Source organism: Pristiophorus japonicus, chromosome 6 (genome assembly GCF_044704955.1).
Source record: "Pristiophorus japonicus isolate sPriJap1 chromosome 6, sPriJap1.hap1, whole genome shotgun sequence".
NCBI classification, from domain to species: Eukaryota; Metazoa; Chordata; class Chondrichthyes; family Pristiophoridae; genus Pristiophorus; species Pristiophorus japonicus.
In genome coordinates this window covers 65505437-65532309 of record NC_091982.1, presented here as the reverse complement: position 1 = coordinate 65532309, position 26873 = coordinate 65505437, and the positions used below count along the sequence as shown (strand labels likewise).

The window sequence follows — 26873 nt, the reverse complement described above, 5'->3', positions numbered from 1 at the left end:
GTGATGCGGGAAAAGATCGAGAGCGAATTGGACCGGCTGTTGAGAGAGGGCGTCATCTCGCCTGTTGAATTCAGCGACTGGGCGAGCCCCATCATTCCCGTCCTAAAAGCGGATGGCTCTGTCAGGATTTGTGGCGACTACAAGGCCACCATCAATCAGGTGTCCCTACAAGATCAATACCCGCTCCCGAAAGTGGAGGACCTCTTCGCCACGCTGGCAGGTGGCAAGCTGTTCACCAAGTTGGACCTCACTTCAGCCTATATGACCCAGGACCTGGCCAATGAATCTAAACTACTGACCACCATCACCACACACAAGGGACTGTTCGTTTATAACAGGTGCCCGTTTGGCATTCGATCAGCGGCCGCAATTTTTCAAAGAAACATGGAAAGCCTGCTTAAATCCATTCCTGGAACGATCGTATTCCAGGACGACATCCTCATCACGGGTCGAGACACCGAGGAACACCTCCACAACCTGGAGGAGGTGCTACGCCGACTGGTCTAAATGTGTGTTCTTAGCTCCTGAGGTTGAGTTTCTGGGCAGGAGGGTTGCTGCAGATGGGATTCGGCCCACCGAATCCAAAACAGAGGCGATTCGACAAGCACCCAGGCCCTGCAATACATCGGAGTTGCATTCATTCCTGGGACTGTTGAACTATTTCGGGAACTTTCTGCCGAACTTGAGCACGTTGTTGGAGCCCCTACACGTGCTCCTGCGTAAGGGATGCGATTGGTTTTGGGGGGACTGTCAGGAACGGGCGCGAAACCTACTTTGTTCAAACAAGTTGTTGACCTTGTACGACTCCTGTAAAAAATTGGTTCTGACATGTGATGCATCGTCCTATGGGGTTGGGTGCGTGTTGCAGCAGGGCAATGCTGAGGGGTCAACTACAACCTGTGGCTTATGCCTCCAGGTCGCTCTCTCAAGCAGAACGGGGATGTGGGATGGTCGAGAAGGAAGCGCTTGCATGTGTCTATGGTGTAAAAAAAATGCATCAGCACCTCTTTGGTAGGAAGTTTGAATTAGAGACGGACCACAAGCCATTAACATCCTTGTTGTCAGACAGCAAGGCTATCAATGCCAACGCATCAGCTCGCATACAGCGATGGGCTCTGACGCTGGCTGCTTATGACTACTCCATCCGGCACCGGCCCGGCACTGAAAATTGCGCTGATGCGCTCAGCAGGCTTCCACTGGCCACCACTGAGGGGGCAGCAGAGCAAAGCGCCGAGATGGTCATGGCTGTCGATGCCTTTGACAGCGCAGGCTCACCCATCACAGCCCGCCAGATCAAAATCTGGACAAACAGAGATCCCCTCCTATCCCTGATTAAGAAATGTGTCCTGACTGGGGATTGGGCGCCCGCACGCGGAGCATGCCCTGAGGAGGTGAGACTGTTCCACAGACGGATGGATGACCTCTCCATCCAAGCTGATTGCCTACTACGGGGCAGCCGGGTAGTTGTGCCCCAGAAGGGCAGGGAGGCATTCATCAGGGAACTCCACAGTGAGCACCCAGGCATTGTGCTGATGAAGGCCATTGCCCGGTCACACATTTGGTGGCCTGGAATTGATTCAGACCTGGAACAGTGTGCTGCAGGTGCACAACGTGTGCCCAGCTGGGTAATGCCCCAGGGAGGCCCCACCCAGCCCGTGGCCCTGGCCCATCAGGCCATGATCACGCATTCATGTTGACTACGCGGGCCCGTTCATGGGTAAGATGTTCTTTACTGTGGTAAATGCGTACTCGAAATGGATCAATTGCATCATTCTGAATTCATGCACATCATCCACCACCGTGGAAAGTCTACGTTCGATCTTTGCAACCCATGGCTTGCCTGACATCCTGGTTAGTGATAATGGCCCATGTTTCACAAGCTACGAATTCTGAGAGTTTATGTTGGGCAATGGCATCAACCACGTCAGGACTGCGCCGTTCAAGCCGGCCTCCAATGGCCAGGCGGAACGTGCGGTCCAAATCATTAAGCAAGGTATGCTCAGGATTCAAGGACCCTCCCTACAATGCTGCCTATCGCATTTCCTGCTGGCCTATAGATCCCGTCTGCACTCGCTCACGGGGGTCCCACCCGCAGAGCTACTAATGAAACGGACAGTCAAAACTCGTTTGTCCCTCATTCACCCAGTCCTGACTGACATAGTTGAGGGCAAGCACAAGTCACAAAATGAGTACCATGACCGTAATTCGAGGGGGAATGTATAGAAATAAATGATCCTGTATTCATCCTCAATCACGCCATGGGGCCCAAATTGCTGGAGGGCACTGTAATTGACAAAGAGGGGAATAGGGTCATCGTGGTAAAACTCAACAATGGTCAGATATGCCGTAAGCATCTGGACCAAGTAAAAAAAAGATTCAGCATCGACACAGAGGAACCTGAAGAAGAGATGGAGCTCACAACACCGCCAGTGAACGAGCAACAAGAGCAATCAGAAGAATACACAGTCCCTGCGGTCAGCCTGGTCAGGCCGGAATCACCACAGGTGACAGACACTCACGTCAGTGTCCAACAACCAGAGCCCCAACTGCGGCGCTCCACGAGGGAGCATAGACCACCTGAAAGACTAAACCTATGATCCCAATAAGACGTTGGGGGGGGGAGGTGATGTCATGTATGTAACCACAATGTAACATCACTGTATTACTGTATACACTCAACCTAGATGCACACCTTGACCACAAGGGTTGAACTTGTGGGAGACACTCCTTACCTGATCACACAGGTATAAAAAGGAAGGGCCTGTGAATAAAGAGTTAAGGTCACAGAGTGACCTTGTCCCCAGAATGTGCCTCGTGTGGTTTCATACTGTCGAGTAAGGACTTTACAATAACCACAAAAGTGGAGGTTCCAGTCCGATATCTTTTAATGTCGTTTCCCAATCTACCTTAGCCAACACGCCCCTCATACCTACCTAGTTTTGTTTATTCAGATTTAATACCCTAGTTTTGGATTGAACTAAATCACTCTCAAACTCAATGACGAATTAGGAACATAGGAACAATGACGGACAGGTAAAGACCCTCTGGTCCATCGAACCTGTCCCACACAATTGACATACCTTGTGATTTTTGGCTTTGATGTTTTTGGGGCGGTAATGGCGACGGGGCGGTAAAGTTAGCGCCCGGGAACAATTTGCGCCTCAATCAGTAAGTTTGAGCAGCTGGGTCCTGGGTCAGTGGGCGCAGTGCTAAGGGAGGCGTTGTACACCCCTCGTGGGGCGTTAGCATCGGAAAATCTTGAGCTGAAGATCCGGGCTGGGAGCGCTCCGAGAGGAGCTTGCGTGGGGGGGCAACAAAAACTAAAATAAATACTACAAAAATATTCCCAAAACATAGCCCACGACACCACAACACAAATTGCAAAAAAAATTTAAAAAACAATCGCATTTACCTCAGGAGTCCATTCCTTACCTGTCCTCCGACGGGATGGTGGAACCGCCCTGATTTCTCGGGCAGTCACTAGGGGGCGCGCTGCGGGGCGGCCAGGTTGGGCAGGAGCTCAAACTCGTGCCGGTGTCGTGACCAGGGGGCGTTGCACACCGGGCGCAGCTCTTCCGCGCGGTGCTGCTCCGTGCCACCGCTAAAGCAGGCCCGAGAATCGCCGCAGGGCGCTGGAGGCTGACCGCCCACCCAGAACACCTCACCGCCGCTACTGCCGCCGCTCCGGGGCAAAAAACAGAGCGCAGAGGACCCAAAAATCCAGCCCATACACTCCACCTTACTCAAAACCCTGTGATCTCCTGGGGGAGGCAAAAAAAACAGATTAAAAATGCAGGCCAATTTGGGGGGACAAATATGGGAAATTCCTCTCCAACTGATCTCGACGATCGAAACCAGTCCAGGAGATCACTCTAGCCATTAAATTCCCTGCAGTACCCACCTTCTGTAAGAGGTGATCTCTGCCACAGCCAGAAACAAATCCAGCTTTCACTTGAAGGAATTTAGCGAGTCTGCATCCACCACATGAAACGGCAGCTTGTTCCAGAGGCCTACTCTTCTCTGAAAAGAACCACCTCCTGATGTCTAACCTAGATCTGGCCTTTTACAACTTAAATTTGTGCCCCTGGTCCTGCCTAAGCTATTTAATTGAAATAAACTCTCGGCTGGAACACTGTCTATTCCCTTCATTATCTTATAAACCTCAATCATATCCCCCCTCAGTCTACGCTGCTGTAAGGTATAGAATCCCAACTCTTTTAGCCTACCTTGATAACTAAGATGCTTTCGACTTGGGATTAGTCTAGTGGCCCTCTTCTGCACCCTTTCCAGAGCCTCAATATCACCCACCGTGTGAGGAGACTAAAACTAGACACAGGATTCTAAATTCTAACGTATTATGATCACTCTTGCCAAGAGGTTCCTTTACTATGAGATTATTAATTAACCTTTTCCCATTGCACAATACTAGATCTAAAATAACTGTTCCCTAGTCAACATATTTATTTCAAAAACTATCTTGAATACATTATTATTGCAAATTATTGCAAACCTGAGCCAGATCCCATTTCAACTCATTGAAGTTATCCCTCCAGCAGTTAAGTATTTTTACACTTGATTGCACCTTGTCTGTAATGCCTTTGCTTCATGGGTTCTTTGCTCAAGAATTCATAGCAACACATTGCTTTTAAGAACTAGTTGGTTTATTAGCAAAAGGTTTAACAATCACACTATCTACATTACCAGTTCATCCACCAGACTCACAACCACCTGCCTCATCGTGGCTCCCAACTGGCTGGGATTTTATTGAGTCTTGTGAACATCATGTGACTGGCTTAGCCAGTCCCAACTCAACAGCTCGACACTCACAGGTGCATACATTACATTGTCCATTTCCATAACTATTCTAAACCTGATATTATGATCACTGTTCCCCAAATGCTCTCCCAATTAAACGTACTCCACTTGCCCCATCTTCATTCCCACAAACTAGATCCAGCACTGCTTCCTTCCTCATTGGGATGGAAACACACAGATCAAGAACGTTCTCTTGAACATATTTCAGGAATTCCTCTTGGCCCTTTACACTGTTACTATCCCAGTTTATGTCAGAATATTTGAAGTCCCCTATTACCACTTCTCTGTAGTTCTTGCATTAATGTCTGCATTAATTTTAACATTTTCATCCTTGGTTTCAAATCCCTTCATATCCCTTATATCTGTAACCACCTCCAGCCCTACAATCCTCCGAGATCTCTGGGCTCCTCCAATCCTGGGCTCTTGCATATCCCCGATTATAATTGTCCCACCATTGGCAGCCGTGCCTTCAGCTGCCGAGGTCCTAAGCTCTGGAATTCCCGCCTCTACCCTCCTTTAAGACCCCCCTTTAATACCTACTTTTTGACCCAGCTTTTGGTAACCTGTCCTAATAGTTTTTGTAGTGGCTAAGTGCCAAATTTTGTCTGCTAATACTCCATGAAGCAGTTTGGGACATTTTCTAGGGTAAAGGCGCTAGTTAAATTTGTGGTTGTTGTATTTCGAAGCGTCGCGCATGGAGCATGAAATATTCGTTAGCATGGTGCTGATGGCCATGTGCTACACGCAGGATAAAGTTTTGTTTATCTGCACAAAATAAGACATGCGTGAAAGTGAATAGTGCCCATCAGGAAAACAGTTGCCATGTTGCTATTGTGAATTTTAACCCCATCGCATTTTAAAAGCAGCCCTGAGAGTGCTCAAACAATTCCCACGTGCAGTTAGATCTATGCTGGAGTTTATGTCTACCTCACCTCACCCTATTAGCATATCCTTCTCTTCTTTTTACATGGCCTTCTCACGCTTTTTCTCTCTTTCCCTCAATGGTCAATATCTAACGTGTTGTAAAATGGTTGTGATGCACCTTGGGACGTTTTACTACATTAAAGGTGCTATATAAATAATAATTATTATTATTCCTTTCTCCCTCATGTGCTTATCTAGCCTCCCCTTAAATGCACCCATGTTATTCACCTCAACCACTTCCTGTGGTAGCAAGTTCCACATTCTCACCACTCTCTGGGTAAAGAAGTTTATCCTGAATTCCCGATTGGATTTGTTAGTGACTGTCTTATATTTATGGGCCCCTAGTTCTGGATTCTCCCATAAGTGGAAACATCCTGGTAGTTGTCCCCATTCAGTTCTGGTATCATCCACTTAAATTATTTCTGCACTTTCTCCAGTCTTTTTTGAATTGTGGAGACCAGAACTGTTCACAGTATTCTTAAGTGTAGTCTAACCAAGGTTGTATGTAAGGGTTATGACCACTCTCTGCAGGGCCTTATGGCTGCTGTACAACAAAAGCAACGAGAAGGACTCCAGACCTGAAAGATAGAAACAGGGTTGCCGTCCCTGCCATTGTACCGAAACAGCTCTCATCAAACACACAAACGACATCCTTCGTGACTGTGACAAAGTTAAATTGTCCCTCCTTGTCCTTCTTGACTTGCCTGCAGTCTTTGACACGGTTGACCATTCTATCCTACTCCAACTCCTCTCCACCATCGTCCAGCTGGGTGTGACTGCACTCACCTGGTTCCTTTCTTATCTATCTAATCATAGCCGGAGAATCTCTTGCAATGGCTTCTCTTCCCAGTCTCGCATTGTTACCTCTGGTGTCCCCCAAGGAACTATCCTTGACCCCCTTCTATTTCTCATCTACATGCTGCCCCTTGGCGATATCATCCAAAAACACAGCGTCAGTTTCAACATGTACACTGACTACACCCAGCTCTACCTCACTACCACTTTTCTCGACCCCCTCTCTCGGTCTCTAAATTGTCTGACTACTTTTCCGACATCCAGTTCTGGATGAGCAGAAATTTTCTCCAATTAAATACTGGGAAGACCGACGGCTGGATTTGTGGTTGTTTAATGCCTCATTTAGCGGCCAGAGGGGGCATTAATGGGAGCGTAGGAAGTTACCGACCGGGAAAATTCCCCTCTCAGTTGCTGTATGACTTGATCAAGGACCCCAGGTCCCTCTGCACCGCAGCATGTTGCAATTTCTCCCCATTCAAATAATATTCCCTTTTACTGTTTTTTTTTCCAAGGTGGATGACCTCACATTTTGCGACATTGTATTCTATCTCCGAAACCTTAGCCCATTCGCTTAACCTATCTAAATCTCTTTGCAGCCTCTCTGTGTCCTCTACACAACCTGCTTTCCCACTAATCTTTGTGTCATCTGCAAATTTTGTTACACTACACTCTGTCCCCTCTTCCAGGTCATCTCGGTATATTGTAAACAGTTGTGGTCCCAGCACCGATCCCTGTGGCACACCATTAACCACCGATTTCCAACCCGAAAAGGACCCATTTATCCCGATTCTCTGCTTTCTGTTCGCCAGCCAATTCTCTATCCATGCTAATACATTTCCTCTGACTCCGCGTACCTTTATCTTCTGCAGTAACCTTTTGTGTGGCACCTTATCGAATGCCTTTTGGAAATCTAAATACACCACATCCATCGGTACACCTCTATCCACCATGCTCGTTATATCCTCAAAGAATTCCAGTAAATTAGTTAAACATGATTTCCCCTTCATGAATCCATGTTGCGTCTGCTTGATTGCACTATTCCTAGCTAGATGTCCCGCTATTTCTTTCTTAATGATAGCTTCAAGCATTTTCCCAACTACAGATGTTAAACTAACCGACCTATAGTTACCTGCCTTTTGTCTGCCCCCTTTTTTAAACAGAGGCATTACATTAGCTGCTTTCCAATCCACTGGTACCTCCCCAGAGTCCAGAGAATTTTGGTAGATTATAACGAATGCATCTGCTATAACTTCCGCTATCTCTTTTAATACCCTGGGTTGCATTTCATCCGGACCAGGGGACTTGTCTACCTTGAGTCCCATTAACCTGTCCAGCACTACCCCTCCTAGTGATAGTGATTATCTCAAGGTCCTCCCTTCCCACATTCCCGTGACCAGCAATTTTTGGCATGGTTTTTGTGTCTTCCACTGTGAAGACAGAAGCAAAATAATTGTTTAAGGTCTCAGCCATTTCCACATTTCCCGTTATTAAATCCCCCTTCTCATCTTCTAAGGGACCAACATTTACTTTAGTCACTCTTTTCCGTTTTATATATCGGTAAAAGCTTTTACTATCTGTTTTTATGTTTTGCGCAAGTTTACTTTTGTAATTATCTTTCCTTTCTTTATTGCTTTCTTAGTCATTCTTTGCTGTCGTTTAAAATTCCTGGCTGCCACATGATGCGCCAGGTTGGCACCATCCCACACCAGCTCCATAAAGCATCCCTATAATGCCCAAGCCATTCCTTTCATACCCATGACCATTGCTGGAGGTAACGTGATGTCTCACCATTCAGTGCAATTCGCTAAGCCATTTCCAAAGGTGCACACAAATCTGTCCAAGAAGGCAAAGTGTTGAAAATAAAGGTTTCAATGTTTGATAGCACATTAACAGAAACTTTAGATGAACAGTGCATAAAATAGCCAAATCCCTACTGTTTTTTAAAAATTTGTTAGTTGGTATTCTTGCACTAGGATGAGGGTGAGTGTAAGGGGTGGCTAGTGAGATGGAGAAGTGATAATGTCGATAGAGAGGGATGGTGGAGGTGCAAGGTAAGTTGGTGTGAGTAGGGATGTGCAGGAGTAGGGTAGGGAAGACAGAGTGAAGGGGATGTGATGAGAGTCACAGCAGGATGAGGTTGAGTTTGGCTTTCTACTAACATTTTGCGATGCAATGAGACCATTAAAAGGTTTGTGCCACTGCAGCCTGGTCCTTCTGACCACATCCCTGCTTGTGCCCTCCTGTGCAATGTGCAACCAGGCTGTGTTGATCTCCTGGGAAGGTCTCTTCCAACATTGGAAGGGAAGAGAACCTCCCTGCATGCTCTGACTCCCTAAGCATATGGAGGGAGTAATGGGAGAGCGTGGGTGCAGCCGTGCCCCTCTGTGCAGTGTTTGTCAGTGTTTGCAGAAGCTCAATACTGTAGAACACGGACAGCACAACTGTCAAATTAAAGTTGGCTGTGGTCCCTTTAAGGAAACCGGCTGATGACGCGTTGTGAAATGATGTCATCAGTCCCGCTTCCTCTAATTGGCTGGGAAATGAGCTGGGCGGGCTTAACAAGTCCAATCTTGAGAAATTAATTTTCCAGAGCGGGATGGAGCCGGGGTCGGGACCCGCCACTGACGTCGCCCGCACCAGACCCGCCAAGGTTCGTAAAATCCAGCCCTTTGTTAATATATCAATGATGATTAAATCTAAGGATAGCACCGACGAGGTAAAGCCTAGAAATTATTGTCGAAAAGATTAGCCAACAAATTGTTAATGCTTTCAGATCCTCTATTTAGCAGCGAGGCTAACAAAGCTATTTTAAATTCGTAGATGCTTGTGTTAAATAGAAGATAGAGGAAGGCCACAGGAATGTGTTGGGCTCCTCTGTTAATAACTGCACCAGTAATCTCCAGTCTAAAGTGTTTGGCGTGCTCTGTTTACGCTTAAACCAAATACTGAAGGCAATTGTATTTCCAATCTTTATTTGATTATTCAAGATCCATTATCCTGTTTATTATGCTGTTTACCCCCATATCCAAACCTGGAATAATGAATATCCGAAGCAAAGAATCACTCGCACAATGACCCCAAAGCATATCATGATGCCTGTCACCATCATGTATTCATGCACACGTGATATGCTGATGTGACATGTACAAAATATGCACCTTTGTTAAAAATAGCTTCCAACAGATCTTAATTTGGAATGCTTAAAACATAAGATAAATACTAGTAAGTGACACATGGAGGATACATGTCTCCTAGGACCCCAACCTTTAACAGTGCCTTTGTGCTAAACTCCACATTTAATTTCCCCTGAAATCCTCTGTGTAACTCCTCGCTATTGAATTCAACCCTATCTGTTACATATGAGCTCGGGGCCAGGGGCCCAGGGGCAGCATGGGCCAGCCCACACTGTGATATGTGTGTGCACTAGGTCAGTGCAGCAGAGCTGGTCTCCAGTCGTCTTGGGTAATCCTTGCCACTGGACCAAGACCTAGCTCTGTCAAGCCCGTATGATGGTGGCTGATGTGCAACGGCCACCACACGTTAAAAAAATCCACGTACAGGCATCTTCCACCCTTTAGGATGTAGTTCGGGATCTGGAATATTAGGTCCTTCATTGAAGCACCTGTGAATCCATCCCTTTTTGGTGTGGAAGCAAGTCATCCTTGCTTCGAGGGACTGTCTATGATGATGATCTGTTACATGCCTATAATAACTGTTATGCCTATTAAATGTTCCGTGAGTAATTTCTGGTAACCCTTAGCCCTGTACTAGCCATTGCTCTTGTAATATTTGAACATCTCTGCCATTTGAAAGGGTTTTATCAGGCATGTGTCTGACACCACTGGAACCGAACACCATCCACACAGTAAATAAAATCTTCTCATCCCCCCTCCTGGTTTTTTTCCCCAATCATATTAAATCTGTGTCCTCGAAACAGTTTCGCCCTATTTATTTATCATAACCCCTTATAATTTTGAACGACTCTACTCAATCTCTCCTTAAACTTCTCTGCTCGAAGAAGAAAGCCTGAAGAGCCAAATGTTCTCAATTGTGGCTGAGATTTCTTCTGTTATATGAAATCATAAGCTTTCTTTGAAAAATGGGTTGATGATTTGGTGTGATAACTCACAGAGGAATTCTTTCACTGTGGAGCTGGTACGATGTGGAGCTAGATCAGGAGTGGGGGGGCAGGGCAGCAAATACTGGGCCAATGGCGCAACAAGGGCCCAAGGGAACAAGAAACCAGCTGACAGGGACTGAATGTCTTATCCGATCCCTGCCAAGCATTCTGTTCATTATACAGTGGTTCGATTACTGGTGAGATAGACCAGGCTGTACAGATACACTGTACAGACCAAGGGGCCGGAATGGCAGACCACCCTGGTTTGGGGGCGGTAACAGCTGTGGGGCGGGACTTCCCGCGTCAGGTGCAGAAGTCCCGCCCCGGCAGCTAAATTGGGCTTACCACCCCCTCCTCCCTCCCCCCGAGAGGAAGTGGAGCGCAAATTCTCGTGCACCACTGCCTCTCGGGGGCGGGGGCAGGGGCGCTTAACTTTGGGAACTTCCCAGTGTTACGCAGAGAGATGCGTAGCACTGGTGGGAACACAGGGCCCTTCCCTGTCATTAAAGGGGAAGGTACGCTGCGGACTCTGCATTAGGGCAGATGGGGCCACTGCTACACCACTGGCAGAGAAGCGAAATGCCTTGCTGCAACATCGCGGCATAGACCCCGCGATTTAAAGATGGTCCGGGGTGGTACCAGTTAGCACGCTGTTAAGCTCCTGTGGAATTTTGTGGGGGGTCAGTAGCGCCCCCCCATGGAAGAGCCGTTTGCTTCGGGTTGCAAATGGGAGGCGCAAACGACCCGAATTTCTCCTCCCAAATATCTAGAAATAGACAGGCAGGCAAAAGATGTACAAAGTTTTTTTTAAAATCTTCGAGTCTCTATATTCAGTTTAAATGATCACTTTACTGAATAAAACAAGCTAAGAATTATAAGCTAAGAATTGAACATGCTAATAAACGATGATGAAGACACAATCAACAATTGTTATAGGATCAGAGAAAAATATTCATAATTATAGGATTATAAGCCTTTATTTGCGATATTTTGACCAATCACTGGTATCTATGTATCTAGCCAACTAACAGATATGGGCTGAATCACTGTCAGTGATCTACTGTTAACTAATAATGTTGCACTCTGTACTGAATTATTTATTACATTATATATTTTTAAAATTATGATCACAAGTAAAATTTTTCTTCCAATTTTTCTGTGAGGAGTCCATTATTCAATCGCTGGTTGTGTAATCACTGGAGTCATTAAAGAAACTTTGAGCTGTATAGTAGTGTGTATTAGGCGTCAAATTGGAGTCACTGCCAATTTCGTTGATGGAATAGTCACTGGATGGACCAGGGTGGCTATCTCTGATTGAAGTTGAAGGTACATGGTACATACTGTCCGAGGAAGTTGGAAAGCTGTCGTCCATACTTTTCTGAACAGAACGTTGTCCGTTTGTAGATACCGAACTGATACTGCTCGGTGAGGTAAGGGCGGAGTAAAAGATATCAGGAGCTATTTTCACTGACAGTGATCTTGACTGATTTGGGGTTGATGAATGATGTTGTGACTCATCTGGATATAAGAACACATCGTCATCCACGTAAGAAGGTTCTCTTGGTCTGAAAATAAATGACTTAGAAATGGAGCCTATAGATGACAACGGTGCATCAAAGTGATCTTTGTAAATGAATGACGTAGAAATGGGTGACCCTTTCAAAAACTCACTGTCCTCCAGCATGTTGCTCCGGAATGAATCCTGGGGTCTTGGACTCGGGCTACGAGAAGGAGCAGCCAAGATTGATCGCGGCATTGCTGCCAATGACCCCCCACGAGGAAATGGTAGTGCTGAAGGAGATCGCGGCTGGTATGTTGGGAAAGACGCTGAACGCAGCCTGGGCTCAGAGCGCGGCAGAGCAGATAGCGAGAGAGGCGGTGGTGGTGCACTCGGCAGTGGGCTTTGTAACACACTGTGGGACCCTCGATAGACATCAGCCTCAGATGGTATGAAACCCGAACTCTGACTCGCTCCCATCCCGTGGTATGATGGGAAAAATGACAATTCTCTAATTGGTGAATAACTAAGTTGTGGGGAAGTCATTGCTGGATTAAAAGACTGCTGGCTTAATTCAAGATCGTCGGGTACAAAGTCACCATAACTTGGAATATTGCTTATACTGACATCTCCCATTGTGGGGCTGTCGGTGGAAATCCAGCCTTGGAATGATGGTGAGTGTGAAATAATAGACAGAGGATATGGTGTATCTTTTCTCGGCAGTGAAGCATTCGCTTGGTATACACCCTGAACAGATATGGGTGCTACACTTTCATACGATGAGGCAGGTAATTGGTACTGTGCCTGGGCAACAGCTTGTGGAAGAGCAGTTAATGGGTGTACGTATTCTGGTGAAATTATTCCACTTCTTTTTGGATCATAGTTTATCCTGGGACTCAAATCGCCTGTCGAAAGGCTACCTTGGTATGGATGCAGATCTGGATAAAAGGCTGATGCAGGTGCCATTGGTATATTAACTGATTTTGCTCTGGCTCTTTGTGTTGCAGGATAAGGAGATAGGTATTTCGCTGATGGGTGAGCAAATGATACCGATATGGGTGATGGCGGTAAGGAGGGTGCTATGTGCCTAGATAGAGGAGTGAAGTGTGAGAGAGAGGATTCCTGCACATGTTGTGAATTGGTGATTGGTTTGAAGATAGCTGATGTTGGGTCAGGGTATGAGTCAACGCTTATAACGTCACCATCATCTGAAATATAGGCTGACCTGCTCCTCTCTGATTCCAAGGAATTAGTTATTTGATGCACATCGGGTTCAGACAGCAACCTAACTGATTTTCTTTTTGACCTCAGAATTGATGAAGGATATTGAGAATCAGGATCAGCTTTTCTATCTTGTTGGTATAGGAGGTGAGAGGGTGTTGGTTGTCTGAGTGCTGAACGAGTGGTTTTAAGAACGGGATGTGATTGGGTTAGTGATTTGGGTGCAATACTGTCTCCGTACCTTCTTCTAACAAGACCTTTGTCAGAAACTGAACCAAATGGCATTTTACTCGCTGGTAAAGGCGATTCTGCAACATACGATGATCTCGTTTGTGAGATTGCAGGAAGGTGAGGAGCTTCATAACCTGCCAATGTTCCGTCTATTTCAGGAATGGAAGATGTTGCATCATATAATGATCTCATTTGTGAGGTTGCAGCAAGGTGAGGAGCTTCATAACCTGCCAATGTTCCGTCTATTTCAGGAATGGAAGATGTTGCATCATATAATGATCTCATTTGTGAGGTTGCAGCAAGGTGAGGAGCTTCATAATCTGCCAATGTTCCGTCTATTTCAAGAATCGGAGTTGTTGTATCATACAATGATCTATGTGAGGTTGCGGGAAGATGGGGAGCGAGATGATCTGGCAATGTTCTGTCCATTTCAAGAATGGGAGATGTTGCATCATACAACGATCTTTGCGAGCGTGCGGGAAGACGGGAAGTGAGATGATCTGGCAATGTTCTGTCCATTTCAAGAATGGGAGTTGTTGCATCATACAACGATCTTTGCGAGCGTGCGGGAAGACGGGAAGCGAGATGATCTGGCAATGTTCTGTCCATTTCAAGAATGGGAGATGTTGCATCATACAACGATCTTTGCGAGCGTGCGGGAAGACGGGAAGCGAGATGATCTGGCAATGTTCTGTCCATTTCAAGAATGGGAGATGTTGCATCATACAACGATCTTTGCGAGCGTGCGGGAAGACGGGAAGCGAGATGATCTGGCAATGTTCTGTCCATTTCAAGAATGGGAGATGTTGCATCATACAACGATCTTTGCGAGCGTGCGGGAAGACGGGAAGCGAGATGATCTGGCAATGTTCTGTCCATTTCAAGAATGGGAGATGTTGCATCATACAACAATCTTTGCGAGCGTGCGGGAAGACGGGAAGCGAGATGATCTGGCAATGTTCTGTCCATTTCAAGAATGGGAGATGTTGCATCATACAACGATCTTTGCGAGCGTGCGGGAAGACGGGAAGCGATATGATCTGGCAATGTTCTGTCCATTTCAGGAATGGGACATGTTGCATCATACAATGATCTCCTTTGTGAGGTTGCGGGAAGATGGGGAACAAGATGATCTGGTTTAACAGTTGCTTCGTACGTATGCTGTGGGCGTGCTGGGAGAATGTCCCTTTGGGATTTGGGTGGTAAGTGAGGAGATTGTGAGCAAGGGCAGACTGGGCGAGGTAGTAATGCAAAAGGGGATAGTGGGCGGGGGTAAAGTGAGCGGCAGATTTGTGTGTGAAGTGGTCGTGGACAAGTAGATATTATCCTAGGTGGTGGGAGAGTAATTGTTTCCGTGGTTCTGTTGCTACTTTCCGTTGACGCATTAGATAATACCGATTTCTGAGGTGGCATCCTTTCACGCTTATGCCGCACTTGCTGTTGCCTTGGTGACCATAATCTTTTACTATGGCATACAGGCGTGTTGTTTTTTCCTGAGGGACCAACAGTATATTTCCGTGCACCCTCTGGGGATCCACTTTCTATAATGGTTATCGTAGGAGACCTGAAATAAATTTGGACTTTCAGTATGTGTTTTCAAGCAAAACTATTTGAAAAGACATCTTTTATGGAAATCTACTCTTAAGTATAAACAAATTGAACTGTCACACATAATTTGTCAGCTTGTAGTAATGCTAAAAGTCACATATAAATGATACATTAGTTTCTTACACAGACAGTGGCGTAGTCCACACTCCTGGGGTCGACCCTCGTTTCTCCGCCACATTGCCAGGCCACGGGCACCTTCCTCTCTCTTTGCCATGTGCCTCACCCCCTCTGCGATTGTGCTGTAACTATTCACACCTCTTCTGGACCCATCGTTTGTTTCTTTACTTGTCCCATTGCCTTCCCCTTTTTGCCCATCGTCCCTTTAGTTATGTAATCATTCCTGCTCTCCACCCTATCACACCTTCTCCTTTGTTCTTTCCACCCCCCACCCTCTCGCTACCCTACCACTTTTCCCTGGCTCTGTACTTGCTTAAAAACTGTTCAATCTCCAACATTTCTAATGAAAAGCCATCCAATTTTTTTAATACATTCACAGGATGTGGGCGTCGCTGGCAAGCCCATCCCTAACTGCCCTCAAGAATGTGGCTGGTGAGCCGCCTTCTTGAACCGTTGCGGTCTGTCTGGTGAAAGTGGTCCCACGGTGCTGTGAGGGAGGGAGTTCAAGGATTTTGACCCAGCAATGTTGAAGGAACGGCCGATATATTGCCAAGGTATGTGACTTGGAGGGGGAATGTGGTTGGAGACAGAGCTGGGTGAATGCAGTCAGAGTGGAACGCAAGCAGAGTGAGGAATTTGATGAGCATAGGAATCAGTGGAGAGGAGAAAGGCGGGTGAGACTCCTGACTGAAAATGAGGAGTGGAGCCACAGAACCCAAGGATTCTAAGCTAATGGGACCAAGAGCGGACCTAAGGGAGAGTGAGAGGAGGGGCTGGAGATCAAGGTCAGCCTTTGAGCCTGGAGGGAGTGCAAGTTTCAGGGAGCGAGGCAAACTAAATCCAAAGCGACATCTTGGTGAGTAGTTGGTGATTGTGTTTTTTTAAAGCCTTGAGCTTGTTTCTGTTAAGTAGTTAATATTCTTTTAAACAAAGGCATAAGATGGCAGGGCAATGCCATCTTATGCCATCTGGGTGTTCCAGGATGTTTCCCTTGTCCTGGACAACCACATGTGCAGGAAGTGTCGTCAGCTGGAGGAGCTCAAGCTCCGAAGCTTGACCAGCAGCTGGGCTTCAGTGCAGTGCATCTGTAAGGCTGAGAGCTATGTGGATAGCACATTTCAAGAGGTGATCACCCCGCAGCCTTCTATGCTCTAAGGAGAACAACCCCAGCTTCTTCACATAACTGAAGTCCATCATCCCTGGTACTAATCAATAAATCTCCAATGCACCTCTCCAAGGCCTTGATATCCTTCCTAAAAAGAAATTCCAACTGGTTGCTAACTAGTGATTTATAAAGGTTTATAAGCGGGGGAAGGATCACGTGAGGAGAAATTTAGATATCTAAAGAGAAAGGTCACAGTGTAGCGATTTGGATAAAAATACGCAGTCTGACAGGAAGGGTCAGAGAGTTTAATTGTAGCAGTGTAGCAGAGAATAATGTCAAAGCAGGGAATAATGGTGAAAAATGTTTTCATTAAAGGCTCTTTATCTGAATGCATGGAGCATTCGTAACAAGATAGACGAACTAGACCCCAATAGAGATACATGGATTTGATCTAATAGCCATTAGAGACGTGGTTGCAAGGTAACCAAGGTTGGGAATTAAATGTTCCTGGGTACTTGACATTTTGGAAAGTCAGGCAGAATAGTAAAGTAGGGAGGATAGCCCTGATAATAAAGGGTGACATAAGGACAGTAGAGAGAAAGGATCTTGGCTTGGAAGATCAGGAAGTAGAATCAGTATGGGTGGAGATAAGGAATAACAAGGGGCAGAAAACGCTAGTGGGAGTAGTATATAAGTCTCCTAACAGTAGCTATACCATTGGACAGAATATTAATCAAGAAATAGTAGATGCTTGTAACAAAGGTATTGCAATAATCGTGGGGGACTTTAATCTTCATATAGATTGGCCAAATCAAATTGGTAAAAGTAATCTGAGGATGAGTTTATATAATGCATTCAGGAAAGTTTCCTAGAACAATACATAAGAACATAAGAAATAGGAACAGGAGTAGGCCATACGGCCCCTCGAGCCTGCTCCACCATTCAATAAGATCATGGCTGTACTGATCATGGACTCAGCTCCACTTCCCTGGCCGCTCCCCATAACCCCTTACCCCCTTATCGTTTAAGAAACTGTCTATTTCTGTCTTAAATTTATTCAATGTCCTAGCTTCCACAGCTCTCTGAGGCAGCGAATTCCACAGATTTACAACCCTCTGAGAGAAGACATTTCTCCTCATCTCAGTTTTAAATGGGCAGCCCCTTATTCAAAGATCATGCCCTCTAGTTCTAGTCTCCCCCATCAGTGGAAACATCCTCTCTGCATCCACCTTGTCAAGCCCCCTCATAATCTTATATGTTTCGATAAGATCACCTCTCATTCTTCTGAATTCCAATGAGTAGAGGCCCAACCTATTCAACCTTTCCTCATAAGTCAACTCCCTCATCTCCGGAATCAACCTAGTGAACCTTCTCTGAACTGCCTCCAAAGCAAGTATATCCTTTCGTAAATTTGGAAACCAAAACTGCACACAGCATTCCAGGTGTGGCCTCACCAATACCCTGTATAGCTGTTGCAAGACTTCCCTGCTTTTATACTCCATCCCCTTTGCAATAAAGGCCAAGATTCCACTAGCCTTCCTGATCACTTGCTGTACCTGCATACTATCCTTTTGTGTTTCATGCACAAGTACCCCAGGTCCCTCTGTACTGCAGCAATACATCATGGAACTAACCAGGAAACAGGCTGTTTTAGATCTTGTATTGTGTAATGAGACAGGGATAATTAGCAATCTCATAGTAAAGGATCCTCTGGGGCAGAGTGATCATAATATGATAGAATTTCACGTTGCTTTTGAGAGCCTAAGTCCAAAACTAGAATCTTAAACTTAAATAAAGCCAATCATATAGGTATGAAGGGTGAGTTGGCTAAGGTAGATTGCAAAAATAAATTAATAGGTACGGCAGTAGATAAGCTGCGGCTAGCATTTAAAGAACTATTTCATAATCCTCAACAAAATACATTCCATTGAGAAACAAAAACTACACAGGAAAATTGATCCATCCGTGGCTAAATAGAGAAGTTAAGGATAGCATTAGATTGAAAGAAGAAGCTTATAATGTTGCAAAAAATAGAAGCAAGGCTGAGAATTGGGAGTTTCAGAAACCAAAAAAATTGATAAAAAGGGAAAAAATAGACTGAGAGAAAACTCGCAAGAAATATAAAAGCAGATTGTAAGAGCTTCTACAAATATGTAAAAAGGAAAAGAGTAGCAAAAGTAAACATTAGTGCCTTAGAAACTGAGACAGGAAAAATTATGGGGAATAAGGAAATGGCAGAAACGTTAAACAAATATTTTGTATCTGTCTTCACAGTCGAAGACGCAAAAAGCATATCTAAAATGGTGGGGAACCAAGGGTCTAACGAGGGTGAGGAGCTTAATGTAATTAATATAAGTAGAAAAAAAGTACTAGAGAAACTAATGGGACTAAAACCTGACAAATCCCCTGGACCTGACAGTCTGCATCTTAGGGTTCTAAAAGAGGTGGCTGCAGAGATAGTGGCTGCACTGGTTTTGATCTTTCAAAATTCCCTCGATTCTAGAAGGGTCCCAGCAGATTGGAAGGTAGCAAATGTAACACCGCTTTTCAAGAAAGGAGGGAGAGAGAAACCAGGGAACTACAAGCCTGACATCAGTCTTCGGGAAAATGCTGGAATCCATTGTTAAGGAAGTGGTATCAGGTACTTAGAAAATCATAACATGACTAGGCAGAGTCAACAAGGTTTTATGAAAAGGAAATCATGTTTGACAAATTTATTAGAGTTTATTGAGGATGTAAGTGGCAGGGTAGATAAAGGGAAACAAGTGAAAAGCCTTCGATAAGAAGTCACATAAAAGGTTATTACACATGATAAGGGCTCATGGGATTGGAGGTAATGTATTAGCATGGATAGAGGATTGGTTAATGGCCAAAAAACAGAAAGTAGGGATAAACGGGTCTTTTTCAGGTTGATAGGCTATAACGAGTAGGGTGCCGCAGATGAAGGGATGGGTGTAATGCATGCAAGTTTGCTGATGATACAACGATAAGGGGATAAGGGGTTATGGGGAGCGGGCAGGGAAGTGGAGCTGAGTCCATGATCAAATCAGCCATGATCTTATTGAATGGCGGAGCAGGCTCATGGGGCCTTATGGCCTACTCCTGCTCCTATTTTTTATGTTCTTATGTAAAGCTCAGTGGGACGGTGAGCTCTGAGGAGAACAAAAAGCATTTGCAAAGGGATATAGATAGACTAAGTGAGTGGGCAGTAAGGTAGCAGATGGAGTATAATGTGGGGAAATGTGAGGTTATTCACTTTGATAGGAAGAATAGAAAAACAATTTTTAAATGGTGAGAAACTTTTAAATGATGGTGTTGAGAGATTTGGGCATCCTTGTCCAAGAAATACAGAAAGCTAGCATGCAGGTACAGCATGCAATAAAGAAGGCAAATGACATGTTGTCCTTTATTGCAAAGGGGTTGGATATAAGAGCAAGGAAGTCTTGTTACAATTGTACAGGGCCTTGGTGAGACCACACCTGGAGTCCTGTGCAGGTTTGGTCTCCTTATCTAAGGAAGGATATACTTGACTTGAGGCGGTGCAATGGAGGTTCATTAGATTGATTCTTATGTTGAGAGGATTGTCTTATGATGAGGGATTGTGCAGAATGGACCGATACTCTCTGCAGTTTAGAAGAATGAGAGGAGATCTCATTGAAACATATAAGATTCTGAAGGGGACTGAGAGGGTAAATGCTGAGAGGTTGTTACCCCTGGGCTGGAGCCAGGGGTCACAGTCTCAGGATAAGGCCATTTAGGACTGAGATGAGGAGGAATTTCTTCACTCAGAGGGTGGTGAATCTTGGCATTCTCTGCCCCAGAGAGCCGTGGATGCTGAGTCTCTGAATATATTCAAAGCTGAGATCGATAGATTTTTGGAGTCTGGGGAAATCAAGGGACATGGAGGTCGGGCGGGAAAGTGGAGTTGAGGTCGATGTTCAGTCATGATCGTATTAAATGGCGGAGCAGGCTTGAGGGGCCGTATGGCCCACTCCTGATCCTATTTCTTATGTTCTTACATTGTTATGTTTAGCGTAACTAGGGTAGGAAGTTGGGAGTACCTCGGCAGAAGTTTCAGGCTCCCATCCCACAACCTGCTTCGGCATGACTATATTGCTGTAGGAATTTAGCACATTGAATGTCAATGGAGCACAATCAAATAGAGGATTTGCAAAAAAAGTTGCAAAATGTTAATGCAAAAGCTGGAAACTGCTCCTCGTCAAAATATTGGTAACTTGAAAAACAGCCCAGCAATAGCGAACTACATCTAAGAAGTAGTAACACCTAGTCTTGGCCTGCCCGGCACTGGGGTGCCCGTGATTTTAAGAGTGAGGCTACCAAAGTGGATGGAGGTTTGGCCAAACTCATGAAATACAGTGCGGGACCTTGAACATTTAGGTATTGTACTGGGCCTGACTGTGCTCCTGCCCTCCAGGACCCCCAACAGAAAGTTGGGTGCACTTAGAATCAGGCCCATGAGGTTGTATGCCCAATTTACTGATTCAGCAATGGGATCTCACAAAATTAGCTGGTTCCTGCAGATGTATAAATGGTAAAAGGGTAGCCAAAGGAAGAGTGGGGTCAGTTAGGAACCAAAATGGAGATCTTCTTGTGGAGGCAGAGGACATGGCTGAGGTAATTATTGAGTAATTTGCATCTGTCTTCACTCGAGAAGAGGATGCTGCCAATGTCACAGTTAAGCAGGATGCAGCAGCAATATTGGATAGGACAAAAATAGATAAAGAGGAGGGACTTAAAAGTTTGATAGTTCTCAAAGTAGAAAAGTTATCCGGTCCGGATGGGATGCATCCTCGGTTACTGAGGGAAGTAAGGGTGGAAATTGCAGAGGCTCTGGCCACAATCTTCCAATCCTCCTTGGATATGGGGGTGGTGCCAGAGGACTAGAGGATTGCAAATGTTAGACACCCCTGTTTAAAAAAGGGGAGAGGGATAAATCCAGCAACTACAGGCCAATCAGCCTAACGTCGGTGGTGGGGAAACTTTTACAGACAATAATCTGAGACAAAATTAGTCGGTATTTTAAAAAGTTTGGACTAATAAATGAAATTCAGCACGGATTTGTTAAAGGCAAATCATGTTGAACTAACTTGATCGAGTTCTGGGATGAAGTAATGGAGAGGGTTGATGAGGGTAGTGCAGTTGATGTTACATATATGGACTTTCAAAAGGCGTTTGACAAAGTACCGCATAACAGACTTGTTAGCAAAATTAAAGCCCATGCTTATAAGATTATGAGGGGGCTTGACAAGGTGGATGCAGAGAGTATGTTTCCACTGATGGGGGAGACTGGAACTAGGGGGCATAATCTTAGAATAAGGGGCCGCCCATTTAAAACTGAGATGAGGAGGAATTTCTTCTCTCAGAGGGTTGTAAATCTGTGGAATTTGCTGCCGCAGAGAGCTGTGGAGGCTGGGTCATTGAATAAATTTAAGACAGAGATAGACAGTTTCTTAACCGATAGGGAATAAGGGGTTATGGGGAGTGGGCAGGGAAGTGGAACTGAGTCCATAATCGGATCAGCCATGATCGTATTAAATGGTGGAGCAGGCTCGAGGGACCGTATGGCCCATTCCTGTTCCTATCTCTTATGTTCTTATGTTCTAAAAGGATGGTGGCAGCGTGGGTACAGAATTGGCTAATGGACAGAAAGCAGAGAGTAGTGGTGAACGGTTGTTTTTCAGACTGGAGGGAAGTATACAGGGGTGTTCCCCAGGGGTCGGTACTAGGACCACTGCTCTTTTTGATATATATTACTGATTTGAACTTGGGTATACCGGACATAATTTTAACAGTTTGCAGATGATATGAAACTGGGAAATGTAGTAAACAGTGAGGAGGATAGTAACAGACTTCAGGAGGATATAAACAGACTGGTGAAATGGGCGGGCATATGGCAGATGCAATTTAACATGGAGAAATGTGAAGTGATATATTTTGGTAGAAAGAATGAATCGAGGCACTGTGAACTAAATGATACAATTTTAAAGCTGGTGCAGGAACAGACAGACATGGGGATGTATGTACACAAATCTTTGAGGGTGGCAGGACAGGCTGAGAAGGCTGTTAAAAAAAAAAGCCCATTGGATTCTTCACTTTAGAGGAATAGAGTACAAAAACAAGGAAGTTATGCTAAACCTTAATAAAACACTAGTTAGGCCTCAGCTGGACTATTGTGTTCAATTCTGGGCATCACACTTTAGGAAGGATAACAAGGCCTTGGAGAGGGTGCAGAGGAGATTTACTGGGACGGTACCAGGGATGAGGAACTTCAGTTACATAGAGAAACTAGAGAAGTTGGGATTAAAGCAGAAAAGGTTAAGAGGAGATTCAATTTTGAGGGACAGCCTATGATATGACGTCTGAGAGATGTGAAGGAACAGAGGGACCTTGGAGTACATGTCCACAGATCCTTAAAGGCAGCAGGACAGGTCGATAAGCTAGTTAAAAAGGTATACGGAATGCTTTCCTTTATTAGCCAAGCCACAGAATACAAGAGCAGGGAAGTAATGCTAGAACTATTTAAAAAAGGACACAGATAAAAAGCAGGAAACTATAGACTAGTTAGCCTAATATTTGTTGTTGGGAAAATGCTGGAGTCCATTATTAAGGAAGCAGTAGTGGGACATTTGGAAAAGCATAATTCGATCAAGCAGAGTCAGCATGGTTTTATGAAAGGGAAATCATGTTTGACAAATTTTCTGGAGTTCTTTGAGGATGTAATGAGCAGGGTGGATGAAAGGGAACCAGTGGATGTGGTGTATTTGGATTTCCAGAAGGCATTCTATAAGGTGCCACATAAGAGGTTACTGCACATGATAAAAGCTCACGGGGTTGGAGGTAACATTAGCGATTGGCTAATTAACAGAAAACAGAGAGTCGGGATTAATGGGTCATTGGAAAACAGTGACTAGTGGGGTGCTGCAGCGATCAGTGCTGGGGCCTCAACTATTTACAATCTATATTAATGATTTGGATGAAGGGACCGAGTGTAATGTAGCCAAGTTTGCTGGTGATTCAAAGATGGGTGGGAAAGCAAATTGTGAGGAGGACACAAAAAATCTGCAAAGGGATACAGACAGGCTAAGTAAGTGGGCAAACATTTGGCAGATGGAGTATAATGTGGGAAAATGTGAGGTTATCCACTTTGGCAAGAAATAATAGAAAAGCAAATTATAATTTAAATGGAGGAAAATTGCAAAGTGCTGCAGTACAGAGAGACCTGGGGGGTCCTTGTGAATGAAACACAAAAAGTTAGTGTGCTGGTACAGCAAGTGATCAGGAAGGCAAATGGAACATTGGCCTTTATTGCAAGGGAGATAGAATATAAAAGCAGAGAAGTCCTGCTACAACTGTACAGGGTATTGCTGAGGACACACCTGGAGTACTGCGTACAGTTTTGGTCTCCGTATTTAAGGAAGGATATACTTGCATTGGAGGCTGCTCAGAGAAGGTTCACTAGGTTGATTCCGGAGATGAGGGGGTTGACTTATGAGGATAGGTTGAGTACACATTAGAGTTCATAAGAATGAGAGGTGATCTTATTGAAACTTATAAGATAATGAGGGGGCTCGACAAGGTGGATGCAGAGAAGATTTTTCCACTCATAGGGGAAACTAAAACTAGGGGATGTAGTCTTAGAATAAGGGGCCGCCCATTTAAAACTGAGATGAGGAGAAATTTCTTCTCTCAGAGGGTTGTAAATCTGTGTAATTCTCTGCCCCTGACAGCTGTGGAGACTGGGTCATTGAATATATTTAAGGCAGAGATAGTCAGATTTTTAAGTGATAAGCTAGTAAAGGGTTATGGAGAGCGGGCAGGGAAGTGGAACTGAGTCCATGATCAGATCAGTCATGATCTTATTGAATGGTGGAGCAGGCTCGAGGGGCCAAATGGTCTACTCCTGCTCCTATTTCTTATGTTCTTCACTGTATAAAACAATAGTTAGGCCACAGCTGGAGTACTGCGTACAGTTCTGGTCACCACATGACAGGAAAGATGTGATTGCACTAGCGAGGATACAGAGGAGATTTATCAGGACGTTGCCGGGACTGCAAAACTTTAGCTGTGAGGAAAGATTGGATAGGCTGGCTTTGTTATCCTTGGAGAAGAGGAGGCTGAGGGGAGATTTAATTGTGGTGTATAAAATTATGAGGAGCTTGGGTAGAGTGGATAGGAGGGACCTTTTTCCCTTGGCGGAGGGGGCAATAACCAGGGGGCATAGATTTAAAGTAATTGGTAGAAGGATTAGAGGGGAGATAATGAAACATTTCATCACCCAGAGGGTGGTGGGGGTCTGGATATCACTGCCTGAAAGGGGAGGGGGGGTGGGGTAGAGGCCGAAACCCCCATCATATTTAAAAGGTACTTGGATATGCACTTACAGAGTGATAGACCAGGTGCTGGAAGGTATGATTAGGCTGGGTAGCTCTTTTTCGACTCACACGGACACGACTCAACATCCAGGGGTATTCAACATTTAGGAAGGATAAACAGAAAGGAAAAGGAGGCGGAGTGGCATTGCTGGGTAAAGAGGAAATTAATGCAATTGTAAGGAAGGACATTAGCTTGGATGATGTGGAATCGGTATGGGTGGAGCTACGGAATACCAAAGGGCAGAAAACGCTAGTGGGAGTTATGTACAGGCCACCAAATAGTAGTAGTGAGGTTGGGGACAGCATCAAACAAGAAATAAGGGATGTGTGTAATAAAGGTACAGCAGTAATCATGGGCGACTTTAATCTACATATTGATTGGGCTAACCTAACTGGTAGCAATGCGGTGGAGGAGGATTTCCTGGAGTGTATTAGGGATGGTTTTCTAGACCAATATGTCGAGGAACCAACCAGAGAGCTGGCCATCCTAGACTCGGTGATGTGTAATGAGAAGGGACTAATTAGCAATCTTGTTGTGCAAGGCCCCTTGGGGAAGAGTGACCATAATATGGTAGAATTCTTTATTAAGATGGAGAGTGACAAAGTTAATTCAGAAACTAGGGTCATCCACCTTGGAAAAAAAAACAGTAAAAGGGAATATTACTTGAATGGGGAGAAATTACAATATGCTATGGTGCAGAGGGACCTGGGGGTCCTTGTGCATGAATCCCCAAAAGTTAGTTTGCAGGTGCAGAAGGTAATCAGGAAGGCGAATGGAATGTTGGCCTTCATTGCGAGAGGAATGGAGTACAAAAGCAGGGAGGTCCTGCTGCAACTGTACAGGGTATTGGTGAGGCCGCACCTGGAGTACTGTGTGCAGTTTTGGTCACCTTACTTAAGGAAGGATATACTAGCTTTGGAGGGGATACAGAGACGATTCACTGGGCTGATTCTGGAAATGAGAGGGTTACCTTATGATGATAGATTGAGTAGACTGGGTCTTTACTCGTTGGAGTTCAGAAGGATGAGGGGTGATCTTATTGAAACATTTAAAATAATGAAAGGGGTAGACAAGATAGAGGCAGAGAGGTTGTTTCCACTGGTCGGGAAGACTAGAACGAGGGGGCACAGCCTCAAAATACGGGGGAGCCAATTTAAAACCGAGTTGGGAAGGAATTTCTTCTCCCAGAGGGTTGTGAATCTGTGGAATTCTCTGCCCAAGGAAGCAGTTGAGGCTAGCTCATTGAATGTATTCAAATCACAGATAGATAGATTTTTAACCAATAAGGGAATTAAGGGTTACGGGGAGCGGGCAGGCAAGTGGAACTGAGTCCACGACCAGATCAGCCATGATCTTGTTGAATGGCGGAGCAGGCTCGAGGGGCTAGATGGCCTACTCCTGTTCCTAATTCTTATGTTCTTATGAAAGGTAACTTTGATGGTATGAGGTGCGAATTGGCTTGATTAGACTGGCAAATGATGCTTAAAGGGTTGATGGTGGATAGGCAATGGCAAACCTTTAATGATCACATGGACGAACGTCAACATTTGTACATCTCTGTTTGGAGTAAAAATAAAACGGGGAAGGTGGCTCAACTGTGGCTAAGAAGGGAAATTAAGAATAGTGTTAAATCCGAGGAAGAGGCATACAAATTAGCCAGAAAAGTAGCAAGTCGGAGGACAGGACATAATTTAGAATACAGCAGAGGAGGACAAAGGGCTGAATTAAGAGGGGGAAAATAGGGTACGAGAGGAAGCTTGCTGGAAACATAAAAAATGACTGCAAAAGCTTCTATAGATATGTGAAGAGAAAAAGATTAGTGAAGAGAAACGTTGGTCCCTTGCAGTCGGATTTGGGTGAATTTATAATGGGGAACAAAGAAATGGCAGACCAATTGAACAAGTACATTGGTTCTGTCTTCATAAAGGAAGACACAAATAACCTTCCGGATGTACTAGGGGTCCAAAGGTCTAGTGAGAAGGAGGAACTGAAGGATATCCTTATTAGATGGGAAATTGGGTTTGCGAAATTGACAGGATTGAAGG

At 45.0% G+C, this 26873-nt stretch overlaps 1 protein-coding gene across 1 annotated transcript in view; it reads right to left on the bottom strand.

Moving 5' to 3' along the window:
* Nucleotides 1-14931: 14931 nt before the first annotated feature.
* The window catches only part of LOC139266116 (sterile alpha motif domain-containing protein 15-like), a 283681-nt gene continuing 271739 nt past the window's right edge, over nt 14932-26873 (bottom strand). The window contains exons 33-34 of the mRNA XM_070883964.1: nt 15081-15168; nt 14932-14970 (exon numbers count right to left, since the gene is read on the bottom strand). Of these exons, the coding sequence (XP_070740065.1) occupies nt 14932-14970; nt 15081-15168 (127 nt within the window). The remainder of the gene's footprint in view (nt 14971-15080; nt 15169-26873) is intronic.